This window comes from Aspergillus versicolor, assembly GCF_001890125.1.
Source record: "Aspergillus versicolor CBS 583.65 unplaced genomic scaffold ASPVEscaffold_6, whole genome shotgun sequence".
In the NCBI taxonomy this organism is placed as follows: Eukaryota; Fungi; Ascomycota; class Eurotiomycetes; order Eurotiales; family Aspergillaceae; genus Aspergillus; species Aspergillus versicolor.
Window position 1 is genome coordinate 655,759 of NW_024467529.1, and position 13,996 is coordinate 669,754.

The 13,996-nt window shown below is 51.5% G+C and overlaps 2 protein-coding genes across 2 annotated transcripts; both read left to right on the forward strand.

The window, feature by feature from the left end:
- Positions 1 to 1,747: 1,747 nt before the first annotated feature.
- On the forward strand, positions 1,748 to 2,410 carry ASPVEDRAFT_29770 (uncharacterized protein; the record flags this gene model as incomplete). Its single annotated transcript, XM_040810269.1, has 3 exons — positions 1,748 to 2,005; positions 2,126 to 2,158; positions 2,222 to 2,410. The coding sequence occupies 3 exons, from the start codon at positions 1,748 to 1,750 to the stop codon at positions 2,408 to 2,410; spliced, it is 480 nt and encodes a 159-aa protein (XP_040669010.1).
- Positions 2,411 to 3,268: 858 nt separating this feature from the next.
- Positions 3,269 to 7,534, forward strand: ASPVEDRAFT_84699 (uncharacterized protein; the record flags this gene model as incomplete). Its single annotated transcript, XM_040817583.1, has 3 exons — positions 3,269 to 4,973; positions 5,034 to 5,200; positions 7,415 to 7,534. 3 exons carry the CDS (start codon positions 3,269 to 3,271, stop codon positions 7,532 to 7,534), a joined length of 1,992 nt encoding a protein of 663 aa, XP_040669011.1.
- Between the last annotated feature and the right edge of the window lie 6,462 nt (positions 7,535 to 13,996).

Genomic DNA, 13,996 nt, shown 5'->3' on the forward strand with positions numbered 1-13,996 from the left:
CTTCGTTTTCTTTGGAATGATGGGGTTGATTATTTGATGATGTTTCATTGTGAGAATATGGCCCATCTATGCACATATTCGGAGATAATATCCAATGCCGATCTATATGCCAATGCACTATGCCCTGTATGTCAACCCCGTCCAACAATGCAGGAAACAGCACTCGTATCCCGAAAAGCAAAAACACCGAAATCTAGACAACTAGCAATGTGGGGAAGGAAAACAATAAGCAGGCCAAAAAAGGACATCAAAACAAGACTTCGCATCGCATGGGGTATCGCAAGCAAAAAAAGAACAAGATAAAACAAGGTGAGCGCCAGCGCTATGCAGAAGCCTCAGCAAAAAATCGGGAAAGTCTATATAAAACAGACCCGAGACATGAGGTGGTAAGAAAAAGAGCATTTCGAGCAGAAAATAAAGACGGGCGAGAAGGTAGACGCGAGCGTGAGTAGCAAAAGAGCCGAAAACGGAGAAGGCGAAATAAAATATGACGGCAACTGAGGCAGCAGAGCCCGGCAAAGATGGAATTGGGGCTCGGGGGCAGCGTGCCATCGTCGAAACAAAACAGTGTGTCAAAGGTAGGGGCCATCATCGAGCCATTCCCTCCCTTCCTTGCAGTCGCGACATTTTCAACGAAATGGTCTGCAATCAGGACACCTCTCGTGGTTACAGGAACTGCAATAATCTGAAGTCAGGGCCGGGTTGTTCTGGTTCCCACATGAACAGCATATCCACCACCGGTCCATGTTATGCCTGGTGTACTGAGAGGAGTTGAGAGCTGACGGGGGGTATCTGGTCCATGCAGTGTTCATACACATGTTGAAGACGGAGTAAAAGAAAATCGGTTGGTGGGATAGTTTTGATGGAAAATCGTGGAAGTTAAGATTGTATTGATACTAATAAACTTTTTTTGTCTGAACTAGAAGTATCATGGAATCCAGGGAAAGGCCAGATTTATAACCAGGAGCATCCTTCATATAAAAGTGAAGCTATCCGCGGGCAAGAGGCGAATTGCCCACCTGCATCTTGGGCAAAATAAAGGCGTGGTAGTTAACCGCTTCGAGGGCTCAGCAAGCAACGCAATTGTCTTTCCAGAAGGTGATACGGATGAAGCGTGTAAGGCGTATGGCTAACAGGTTCAAGCTCTTGCGCCTCTCAGAACATTGCAGGGAAGGCAAGATGTGGCTTAGCTGCCAGTTTGATGAACCCAGTGCCCCTCATTGTTGAGAGTATTTCAGTTTCAAGACCCAAAGCGGAACCATCGGCAACCCCGTTTGACAGGGTGAGGGCAAAAGGGCCCGTCAAGCAGTTACCCCTTGACACGTTGAGTGTTGGCATTGTATTGTCCTTGATGGTCTGAAGGCAGGAAGACGTCACTCCCAGAAACTCAGGCAGATGCAGAGGGCCACCGGACGGAGCAAACAAGACCAGCGGAGAAGCTGGTGCCTGAACGACTTACCGGAAACAGCAGAGCTCTCGAAAAATGCCTCAAACGCCATATACCTTGCGTTCGCCCGAGCTGCGGATTGACCCCATAAGTAGGCCAACGCCGGCGGATATAACAATTCAACAGAAGTCAGAGTGGCCCACTTTGCGACCATCAGACAAAGTGAAGCGTTGGAACCAGGTCCAGTGACAAAAGTCTAGCCCCCAAGCGTTCTCACAGCAATGCGAACGCATTGGGGGAAGTTCTAGTTTTGTGCAGTTAACTTGGTCCCTGCAGTTGGAACTAGCGGGGCGTTGCAGCATGAACAGGGCTGGCTTCAGGGGCTGCAAAGCGAGAAGCTATATTCCGAGAGCACATCGAGCGGACCGAAACGCTGGGCCCGACATTCCTGTCCTTGAGAATGGTGATGAAAGTATGCTTTCCAAGAAGTCTATACTCCTCTCATGGGACCTTCCTCGAAGCGCCAAGACAAATGAGGTCAGGAAACTCGATGCTTTCCCGGGTCATAGGTACAGGTCGTCGCAACGTGTCCCAAAGTGGAACCCCGAGGCTGAAAGGGTAAAGTAGACACGCCCTGCGTCCTTATGTCGCACTAAAGGGCGAGAAGTTTGGAAAGCGTTTTGAAGGCCGGGGTTCTCCGATAGAGCACGATGCCTTCCATACTCTGTCGATCAACAGGACCGGGGACTGCGACAATATTCGACGAAAAAGGTACGTTTGACTCGTGTCGGCTATTGAAAGCCTGCATTGCACGGTTCGTACCCTTATTTTGAGCCGCATCCCTTCAACGCAGACCTCCGATCCACCGCCTTCGCATCCTCAAACGGGGACGCATGTGAGGATATGACGCGCGAATTTGGCGCTGAGCAGCGCAAGATTGGCCCGCTGGGAAGCGGAGAAGTCGGTGGAACGAAGGGTGGAACGAAGGGTGGCGACCAAGTGAGGCGAGCGATAACCCCATGATCTCCAGAATGCCAAGGATAATGATCCGAGTGGTTGAAGCTGGGGCTTTAGTTTGGGTCGGGCGTGCGGCAAAAAACCACTCGAGAGAGGGATGCAATTGAGTTGACGATCAGAGACTCCATGGAGTTCGGGAGGGGACTTGGGAAAGGAACAGGGCGGGAGGAGAACAACGTGATCCAGGGTCATCACCCGCGCTCGCCCACGGTTCATGTGTTTTGATCCAATATCTCCTGGAGTACTTGGTTCCTGATGTTTGTGTCGAGTCCGCAACAGTCAAGTTGCTTTGAAATCCAGATCCCGTGTTGTCAACTTGTCAGGCCGGAACACCCGAGTCCGCCCACGATCTGATTCGCCCCTCTTCGTCCTTTTGTCGGCCCAGTTGGACCGTTGGAGTCGTCGGGCTGTCGTCACTCGTCACCGCCGCCCGCTCGCCTCCTCAGGCCATCATTCACCAGCGTCATCGTCTTCATCCTCTTCTTGCGCCGGCTCTAACCATTATCCATCGCCTCATTGGACCCGTTGAAACAGCTCCCCGCCTTCTATTGCTTTTCTCGAATCCGCATTAACGGTTGTTGTCTCAGGTGCAGACGTCGACCCGCTCTTCAGATCCCCACATCTGGTGGCTGCGACCTCACTGCTTTTTTAACCAAACCCTGCACTACCCTCGTTATTACTTTTTCAACTCCTCCAATAATTCGTGGAGTTCCAAAGCTTCTTTCACCATTTCAAGTATAAAAACTCTCAAGGCGCAATTCTTTCGCCCTCGTCCCTAGGCATCCGACTAGCCGTCCTCAAAATATCCAGTCCATGTCGATAGGATATCAATCCGCTGCAGTCCCTTACCCGCAAAGCTCGAGAATGGGCTCCGCTGCGCGTTACCGGCCCATGTCGCCAGGTAGCTCGCACTTAAACGATCCCATGAGAGCTTCGACCGGCACAGTCCCACTCAGTTCCTCCTACGATCCCCATGACTCCTCCGCAGGCCACCCAATGTATGCAGGTTATCGCTCTGACGTCCCCTACTTGCCCTCGTACGATCCCCGATATAATGTCCCTCCACGATTAGAAGCGCATGCAGTTTCCCAACAAGCTTATCGGGGTCATGGAAAACCCTCAAAGTTGAGAACCGAATATGCCATCCGACCCAGGCAACGAAGCAGTACAACATCTGCTGCAGATCCTCGGGGCATGCTCGATGTACCCTCTGCCTCCCCAATCTCTAGGCATTCGCCTGTCATATTTTCCGACTATGGTCGCTCCCCGAGTCCTCTTACAGACCAAGATGGCTACCTTATGCCATCATCGTCCAAGGGGCATAGGCGCCACCGTCATTCCTCATCTTTCGACTACGCTAGTGATACCGGGCGACACCCAACTTCTCGTACGCCCTATGGCGCATACCCGGTGTATGAGCATGGTAGTCGACGGCGGTACCCCCAGAACGGGGGCCTCCGTAAGGGCGAGGATATTGACGACTATGATGCCTACTCCTACACCAACCCGCGCGAGCAATTTGAAAAAGAAGCTGCCGCTAAGTTACAATATCACCGAAATGCAAGAAAAGAGCGACCTTTGAGCTTAACGGGGATTGATGATGCACACCTAACAGCACGGAAAGAACCGCGAGCTCTGGGGCCCCCTCCATCGCATCGAGGGTTCTCAAAGTTGACCCGGGACGAACTGCGCCGGTCAACATATGGCTTTGGTAACAGTGAGCTCGAACTGTCAGGTGCACGGCACCGGCCGTCGTCACGCACAGTCACCCTACATCAAGATAATGATGAGGGATATTCTTCGCATAGAGATGACTACGATGACACCCATCTCGTCCGTCGGGAACATAAGCGCCCTGACCGCGATACGCGCAGCCGAGATCATGACAGCCATGGACCGACCAAGTCCTCCAACAAGTTATCCGCTCCTTCAGTATCCAGCAGCGGTCTTGGAACAGCTGTTCTCGCTAGTGGGTACTCGGATGATGTCGATTATAACCTTGCTTCCCGTTCTGATCGCAATCGGTCGCGAGGTCGATCAAATCGTGAGCACACCCGGCCTAGAAGACATTCCAGGCGGCGCATGGAGAGTGACTCCGACGCATATACATCAGAGGACGACCTAGAGAAGTACAGACGAGAGCCATCCGTGCGTCCAAAAATAGACGACTCCGACAGCTCGAAAGAGAACGACCATCTGCGCCGTCACCATTCCCGCTCCCGCCGCCACGATCGACTGCATTCTGATACAAAGTCAGAACAGAAGCTCGAGCTCGCTCAAACCAAGGAATCTGACGCGCCACCCAAGGGGATTCTGAAACCACCACGCGACAAATTTCCAGAGGAACCGAACCCTGTACGAGAAGGCGTCGCGCCATTGAAGGACGCCCATAAGAAGGGGATACCCCCTGGGGCTCGCTGGACCAAGATTGACCGTCGCCTTGTAAATCCAGCTGCATTAGAAGAAGGCCAAGAGCGATTTGAAGAACGATCTGACTACGTCATTGTGTTGCGGGTGCTGTCAAAGGAGGAAATTCAGACTTACGCTGTCAAGACGCAAGAAATTCGAGGTATGCAAAGCAGTGCACCCTCAACTTCTACTAGTAATTACTAATAAAAAAAAACCCCAGATGCTAGATATCGAGAATACACTCGAGAGCGCCGGCGTCAACGAGAAGAAGACCGCCGACGCGGCCGCCCGGTAGATGACTTTTCCAGCGATGACGAGGATGACGGCGACGAGTCTCCTCTTGCAATTGAGGGACCGGGTGAGTCGAAGTCTGCGCCGAAGAATTCGGTACCCAAAACCGAGGGTGCAAGGCCAGCGTAGTGGCCTATGACTTATGACATGGCAATCAAGAGAACGTGGATGTGTATATGTATGTTTGCTATTTTGGAAGGGTCAATATTAGCGCAAAGCAATCAAGCATCATGCCCATAATTACTTCCCACCTGGGCAACTGCATCTACAAACACTCCCCAGGTTCGACATGGCAAGGGGTGGTTCAAGGTTCCATAATCCATGGGTCAATTCAGGTCCATGACAAAGGACCCTGAATCAAGCTTGCATCCCCAGTTAGTCCAAGTGCAGCTGGTATAAAGCCCCCCATGAACATGACCATGACCACTGCCTGCACTCTTCCACTCCTCTCCACGCCAACAGTAGCAGTAGCAGCAGCAGCAGCGGAAATTGAACAGCATCTTCACCTTCCAATAACCGCCCGTCGTAGATTATCCACCATTCCAGTAGCCACAATCACGGTTACACAGTACGACACAGGCCCGTCCGAGTCCCCATGACCATTCATTCGTATGCCCTCCTTACTCTATCATCCCCCTTCGCTCTCCCTTCCTTTGTTCTGTCATCAGCGCAGGCCCAGCCTGTAGGCCTGTACTACCTGCCTTGCCTCCTACGTCCTACCTAGATAGGTCAAGCAATCAGTACTATCTACCGAATGGAGATAAAGAATCCTCCCTGCCCTTGGATTGGGCAGGTATGCGCATTGCCATTTATTACCCACTAATTTCCTCTCACTCGCTCACTCACTCTCGCTCACATCCTACATGTATAGTAAAGCCCGAGGGAGTGAGGGAAGGTAAAGTAAACGGCTCAGCTCCTTGCATGAATGATGACAGGGCGTCTAAGTTGAGTCCATCTCACTCGCCGTCTCAGCTCCTACTACATAATACCATACCCTAATTAGGCAGGAGGGGAGTTACGGGCTTACCCTCCCTCCCTCGCTCACTAGATCTGCGGCGCCAACCGCGCACCCACAGCAAGCAAACAAACAGAGTTCGAAGAAGAAAGAACAAAAGGATCTCGCTAGTGGACAGGTGAATGGAAGTGGAGGGTAGGATCCGAGCGCAACAATACAGATGCAGAGAAATTCTCGGCGACGGGAGGCGTCGCCTGAAGGAGCGCATGATATGAGTGGTGGTTTATACAGTACGAGTCCCAGATAGCCCGTAAGATAGAGAGGAATCCGTGCTTGACTTTCCCTGGGGAGAACGGCCAGGAGGCTTTCATTGTTCGCTTGCTTCCTACGAGGCATTTTCTTCTTTTGCGGCGTTGCTTTTGTCCTTCAGGGGATGAATATGGAGGGGAGGGACGCAAGATGAATGGATCAGATGATGAGTATTGGATAGCCTGGTTGTTGCAATTCGCTTTTTGCGAGGCTCTGTTGGGCTTGAAGGAGGGTCGGGAAGTGGACGCATTGGCTCTCGAGACGCTGTTTGCGAGCCTGGGGTCAGTGGCTAGCGAGTGCCTCATGTCCTCCATACCCTCCAGCAGGAAAGATGCTTTAATTCTCCTCATCGAGGAATGGATATTTCCGCCTTCCACGTTCTGTATAACATCACCATAACTATCAGCTCCCACGCGGAAACACCAGGCCTGCGAGTGCGCTGCGCCTCAACAGTCAGCACCCCTGCTCACCCAACTATAACTCATCGATAAACAACGACAGAAGGACAGGGAATCGGCGGGAAGACGTGCATTAGACGGAGGGGCAAGGGCATGGATCCCTTGGTCTCGGTCGATTTGTCAAGACCTTCGGGAGGCCCTAAGCGCCAAAAGCCAAGACTATGAATGAGTGGAAGTGATGGATGTTAGTGTCCAGCCTGCAGACTGCAGATACCGCGGCCAACGTTGCAGCTTGAACGTTCGCAGGCAGCTGGATGCAAAACTCAATGGACGCGTCGACGCTGCTTTTTTCCCCCGTATGTTTTCTTTTTTAAGCCACCTGTCAACGCGCGACTCGACCGTGGGAAATGAGCTGAGAGGAAGGCAGGATGGATGCTGTTCACATGCACCTTTTCTTTTTCTTCTTTTCTTCCTCTCTCTTATTTTTTTTTTGTTCTCTCTTTTTGCTTTTCTTCTTTGTTTTTTAAGCCCTTTCTCTTTTTGCTCCCCCCACCACGTATTGAAGAATGGCCAACAATGAACAAAGCTCTTCTACTTTCCTGCCAATATCGGCGAGGCTATACTAGACCACTACTAATAACGGCCAAGGCCGACGACCAATTGCCTGATCTCCTCGGTAAATTAGAAGGTGCTTTCGTACCTGTGCCCCAGTGGAGGTATTTAGTTGGTCGTATCGAGGCCACGGCGAGTCTCCCGGATGACGATTGACGGACCGTCGTGGTGGTGGCTGGCCGAGAAGGGACTCTCTGCCCAATCACAGCAGGCCGTTGAGAGAGACGATGAGGATGCTCCAAAGGACGCACGCTTGTTCAGTGCATAACGCTGTGGTCTCTCGATCGGGTTCTCGGCAGCCGCAAAAGTACAGGAATCAAATCTCTTGAGTAACGCAAAATGAAAGGCGATACTGATCTTCATCAAAAGAGGTTAGCAAAGGGCGTGGGAAACCGATAGTATAGGCCGTGTCGATAGTATCCGTCCTCGGCTGCGAGTTTGCGACCTCCTGATCCTGCCACCACGGCGCTTCTGCATGGCGAGGGAAAAGTCGCCGCGAAGCTTTGGCACAGCTCGCATTTGGCTGGTTGTCGGTGAAATAATTAAACTTTCTTCTCGCGTGAAGGATGAAGAATAATAATTTCCAAGCCCAAACTCTCTCTCACCTCGTTTCAGCTTCCTCGGAACTGAGTTCATCCCACGGACCCGTTCGGACTCGTCTCAGCAGCAGAGACCGAGATGACTCTGTGGAATCTCTTCACTAATCCTCGGAACAGGAATGAACTTGGTCGCATACCAAGCGACCTGCCGATTAACATTGACTTCGCAAGTAATGGAGTCAGACTAGACAAGCGATCAGACGCGGAGTCTCAGAAGTCAGAAACCTAGGCCCTCGGACCTATTCCGTCAAATTACCATACCAAAAGGCCCCATCCATCGGGCATTCCCTTAAAGTCCCACTCTTTCCATAATGCCGACAATCACCCGTCAGTGGTCACTGGTCAACCATCACTGATCAGTCATCATTTTTGGTGAGCGGAAAATTATTCACCAGCAAGCCCCCGGTCTGACCATGACCTAATCGGCGTTAAGATGATGATTCCGCACCCCTATCCTTGCAAGAAAAAGTGAGGTTAAATTGGTTGACAGCAGGCCAGCACTAGTATTGTCTGTTGATCCTTCCGGTCTCGACCACGCGCGTCCAGCCGTCCACGGGTAGGAGCTCATACAGGAAGTGATCCGGTCGAGGCACATGTCTGAGAGAGGCGAGCTCCATAAAATAAGGGCCGTGTCATGGCTTGAGGCGGAGACTCTCAGTCTTTGTCCAGCGTCTTCCTTTTGAGAATCGAGAGTTCCCATGGATGGATCCGTATTTTCCCACTCTGGTCCGGATGGTGGGGCCGCGTTGCCGGCTCCGTTCGAATTGCCGCTGAAAGTTTTCCCTAGGGCTCAGATCACATGTTCCTAGCCTAAAATATGACTGCAACTCCCTGTCGTCATCAGTATTCCAGTTGTATTCCCTCCGTTTTCCGGCTGAAAGAATAATACCGGCTAATACGCCTGACACCATCAGAAGTCAAGTCAAAGAGTCGGAAACGGGGTGCCGGGAGTCTCAGGGCTGGGGAGGCTCCATCCCATGTCAAAGGCTTCCCTAGCCTTGCGCCTCTTCCGTTGGACCCGAACGGGCGCTGAAAGAGAGAACAGCTTCTCCGGAGTATGTCCACCGTAGACAGCTTGTCAACAGCCGTACTCAACACCCGTCAGCATCGGCAACTGTCGTAGCGACCTGCTGGAAGTCGCGGAAGAAGTCTAACCAAACCTGCCAGGAATCGTGAAAAGTACTCAAAATAAATTTGAGTTGGCAGTTTTACTTTCCCACGGAGGAGAATAATCCGAGTTGTTCCATGGGACATCCAACTTTGATTTGCGAGGTCACCCAGAAGCGGCTCTTTGGCCCGTGTCACTTCCGGACCCATACAACCACACTAAGTGCTAATTAGGAAGTCCACCGTACTAAGTGCTAATAGTAATGAGCCATTCTGGGTCTGACAGCCTGGCTCGATCTGGTGCAGTGCGGAGAATATTCCCCCTCTTCTATTTTGGTCGCGATGCGAAGCCATATCTGCCCTTGGCAATAATAGAATCCAGGGCTTGGATGAAACTGGCTCGTGGTAGACTAATACTATTGTGAACAGTCGAAATGTCAAAGTTACAGGGCTGGTTCCTGGCAACATGTGCTTGCATCCATGGATCGACGCCACAAGAACTCGCAACTTTGGGTCGCGACTTTGCGAGGTGGGAGAACGAGACCGGGGCTCCTCAGAAATAATGTTGAGTTCAATTGAGTGGCGAATTGAAGAAAACGGGAAGACATGACTGCAGCACGTTGCAATGCGGCATATTAGCTGGGGAAGTTGCATACGAGTAGTGTCGCCAAGAACTTGGTGTGTTGCTCCTGAACACAAGAATGCCACTGACAGGCAGTTGGACTGGCCAATGAGTCTCAGAAACCAGGGCGATGCTCGAATTCTTGATACTGATTTCGACTCGAATTGGCGTCCAATGAAATTCATGATAAATAGTTGGTGATTTCGGACCTCGTGAGGGTTTATCATGGCCCTGCAGGACTGGTGCGCAATGAAGCTTCAAGTGGCTGGTACCATCAAAGGAAAGCAACTTCCTTGACCTTGAGAACTGTTAACCACGCTGGTCCACGCATGACTGCTCGTGCTCACAAGTCTCGACCAGAACACCAGTGGGCCTATGGACATGCCAAGAAGCCAAGGTGATCAAGATTTCTTTCTGGTCGCTTGTCCGAAGCTGGATTCTTGGGATAATGGTGTGCATTTTGGACGGTTCAGAACTCAGAAAGAGAGCTTGAGGGGAAGTTGGTCCGAAGATGTCTTCATTATTGGTCAAAGAAGAAGAAGAAAGTTCGTTAAGAACCAGTAGGCCCACATTGCACTTTGCACGACCGTTGCTTTCTTGCAAGCAGCCAAAACCAGAGTGTCTCCAGTGACTTCGAGGTTATTAATTAAGGGGCTATGCCAGGCAGGACCGCGGAGATATGCACGCAGAGCAGGACTGCGGCCGTCGGCTCGTTCCGCCCACTTTCGCTCGTATTCCTGGGTATGACGAGCCTATGAGATGACAATTCATGTCCGTCGCCCGGCCGGAATCAAGGATCAAGGTGCTATCAGCTCAGTTGTTCGAGAAAGACGCAAAGGATCATGATGACGCTTTCCGAATTCTCAAAGTGGAACCATCTGCGGGGCATAAAGGATCGCACATCGAGAGTTGTGAACGGCGCAAAGTTACTGGCTTACATTGCTTGCGATATGCCGAAAGTAGTATAGGTTGATTTGGTGCCGACATGACGACTGAGGGCTCGGCAGAATTGCTGTCGCATTAATTTGGGCCATTATGATGATCGCAGGGCGCATAATACTGTGAAAATTAAGAAATGGATATTACAGGCCACGGGAACCATTTTCCCGGTTTGCGATTTATGCCTCAGTAGTCTGGAAGTTTCATGGTGAAAGAAACGGGTTGAAGCTCTCTGGCGTTGCTTGCATTCAAAAATAAGCTGCATGCTTGACAGACGATCAGACTACTAAACCATGGAGGTCCAGCGCAACGTGTTTGGAGCAGATCTTCCCTTCAAGGATTGCGTCGAGCCGTCGACAGGGGTTAGAGTCCGGGCCTTGTTCCAGAGGTCTCAGACTCGCAGGTTCAGACGACGTCTTCGAGAACGGGTCTCGGTAACGCAGCTGATGTGCATGAAATCCCCAGCTGCCGATCAGCCCTGAAACACGTTAGTTCCAAGCTAGCAAACTTAAGTCCGTACCAACTGTGACAGAGTCAAAGAAACAAAGTGAAAGAGAACCGTTGTGGCTCCGTTTCTCGAGTCTCCACCGCGTGTCCGATGTGGCAGGCTGGAAGCGCCGTTCCGCTTCCTTTCCCCATTGAGGCCGAGGCACTGACCTCCGCAGCACCGCAGCAGCCCAGAGAATGTAACGCTGGTTCAGGATTGATTACAAAATGTCAGTGCGTTTTCTCCGTGTCGCTCCGTCTCTTCTCGCCTCAGGACCACCTGAGATCGTGGGTGATCTGCCCAGGGGTTGGGGATTCCTTTTCGTGTCCATAAAAGTATCCCCGCCGTTCATTGAGTGGAAGCTGGTGTGGAAACGCGCGATTTTTGTTACATTGCAGGAACCGTCATCGTGACAGAATTCTCCTAGCCAGCAGAATAACCCCGATGGGCATTGCTTCTGCAGATTCTTCGTAGCCGCAGGAGATAGGTCGAATCAGGGTACTCGTCACAGAGGTGGTTGGAACTGTCAGTCGCATGGATGGGTAAATTTCCATGCATCATCCATGAGTGACGACTAACGCGTGACGAGGGTCTGAGGCTTGTCCTTGACGTCCAAAGTTCTCGCTTCGGCAAGCTTGGGCTAGTCGGACATTCTCAACTGAACTTGCATTCCCCAAAGAAAGCAAGAGTATAGCTAAAGTAGTATGTCCTTCCGCGGTCTGCGTATACATGAGTGAAATTTAATTGTTGCTCCATTTACGTTTGCCCTCGCATTCCTTGCTGGGTTTGGAGCGCCTCATGGCATCATTCTTACGGTCCATAGGTCCATGCTTCAGATCTCACGTTCAGAGCCTCGAAGCTTGATGCTAGTGAGAACATCAACAGACATCATCCGACCAGGCAAACTTCATCTGGCAAGGGGACGTTTTCGACGATCTTTTTTTCGAGGTGGAAAGAGTCCGACGGGCGGATGTGGAACGGTCTCGACACCCTGCATCAGATCATAGCGGTTGTTCCAATCCCATCATTGTAGTCCATCAGGCTAGCGCTCGGGTTAGCTCATTGAAAGTTGGAAGCCGACGACTGACGAGCGCCGGCCACTACCATGACCCGCTAATTCTCTTGTGGAAAGAGTCGAGAGAGTTGCGAGGCCAAGTGCGAGCTGGGCGGCTCGAACGTCGTCACCACTCACCAGCTTGTCAAACTTGCTAAATGGTGTTTACTATCCGTATTATTATTATTATTCGAAGCATATTTGGGGCACGGAGGCCTATCAGAGAGACTATTGATCGGGTATGACTCGGTGGATGGGCGCCTCGAACACCTGCTGATGGAGCGAGGTTACCTCAACCCCTCTCTGAAAGAGTGGTTAATCGATATCATCCAACCAAGACTGGCCGGTATTTACAAGCAGGGAACCCAGAGTTACACAAGTTTGCCTGTCATTCATGACATTTGGGATAATTATGCAACTTGTTGCCCGTCGTCCACAGAGGAAGCCAAGATTCTTCAACTCTGATTGGCTCCCTGCCTCCCAGGAAAGCCCTGAACAAGGAATGCTTGCTTTCGATCCTGTTTCATATGGAAGAATTGCACGAGGGAATGCTACTGCTAGTCCCAAAGGAGGGACACTGGTTTGAGTGATCTCTGTTGTTTTTTGTGACTCTGTGGCTGGGGGAATCTTATCGCTGGCCCACCTTTCTCCGGAAAAGCCCAGAACTTCAAGGCCACCAGGCCCAGCACCTTTTTTTCTTTCGCTTGATCGAGTCCTTATGCCAAGCCACACTAAATAATTGGCTTAGAATTCCTGATTGAAGGGAGCAGTCCGTGGGGCCGAAAACGAGGCCTCTCAGGCAGATGCTGGCTGAAGCGGAACTCGAATGAAGGCGACCCAAGTCGGCGCATCCGTGCCACCGATTTGTCGATGTTATTGTCGATTCTCAGGAACCCAACATCACATCGAAGAGACGAATCTGTGTTCGGGTGTATGGAGCCTGGAGGAAGGGATCGGGCATCTGGCCCGTCAAGGGAATTCCCACCGGGAAGAAGCATGAGAAGGGGGGCAGATACAGAGTACAAAGACGGCGGGTGATATGGGACCGCCACTTTGCAGATGTAACAGTGTTACACAGGCCTATTTGCGAGGGATATTCCTTCTTTTCGCCTTTCCCACCTCTTTTTGCCTCTCATCACCTATCCTTCCACTCATTCTTTCGTCCATAGTCCTAAGACCATGTTGTTCTTTTCCTAGCAAGTGAGCGGGATTGCCCTCTTGCCGGGGACCGTTAGAGCGTTTCGAGTTAATTCAAGATGTGGCCAAGAAGGGCTGGCCGTGACGGGAATGGGGAGGGTGGCATCGTCATCTTCTTCGCACCAATTGCTGATTCGAGGGACCTGGTCCTCGATGGGGCTGGCACCCTGTCCTCACCCGGGTTGCTTTGATTCGATGGAGGCCTCGGGAGGGGAGGATTTGGCGTCTGCGCCGGTGGGAACAAGGCTGATGACAGCAAGTCAGATCGGTTGTTCTCCCATGCCGGACTGCAACAAGATCGAGCTGAGTCGTGTTCGCCCGAATTGACTTCGGGCTAATAGCGGAAAGAAGGCAGAGAAGATCTCGAGAAGAAAGGGAAAAGAAAAAAGCAAAACCACGAAAAGGGAAAGAAGGCGGGTCTTTCAGTTGGGAGAAGGAGACAGGAAGATTACGCTGGCAGCAGATGGCACTGGCAGGAACCCACAGCGTACCATTGCGGTAATACTCCGTGCAGCTCTGCAGCGCCGCACTGTCGAAGGAGATCAATTCCGTCGATGATCAGCGTTGGCTGTTTGGCTCGCTCTTATTCTTCCTGTCGCGACCGACCCTCCAT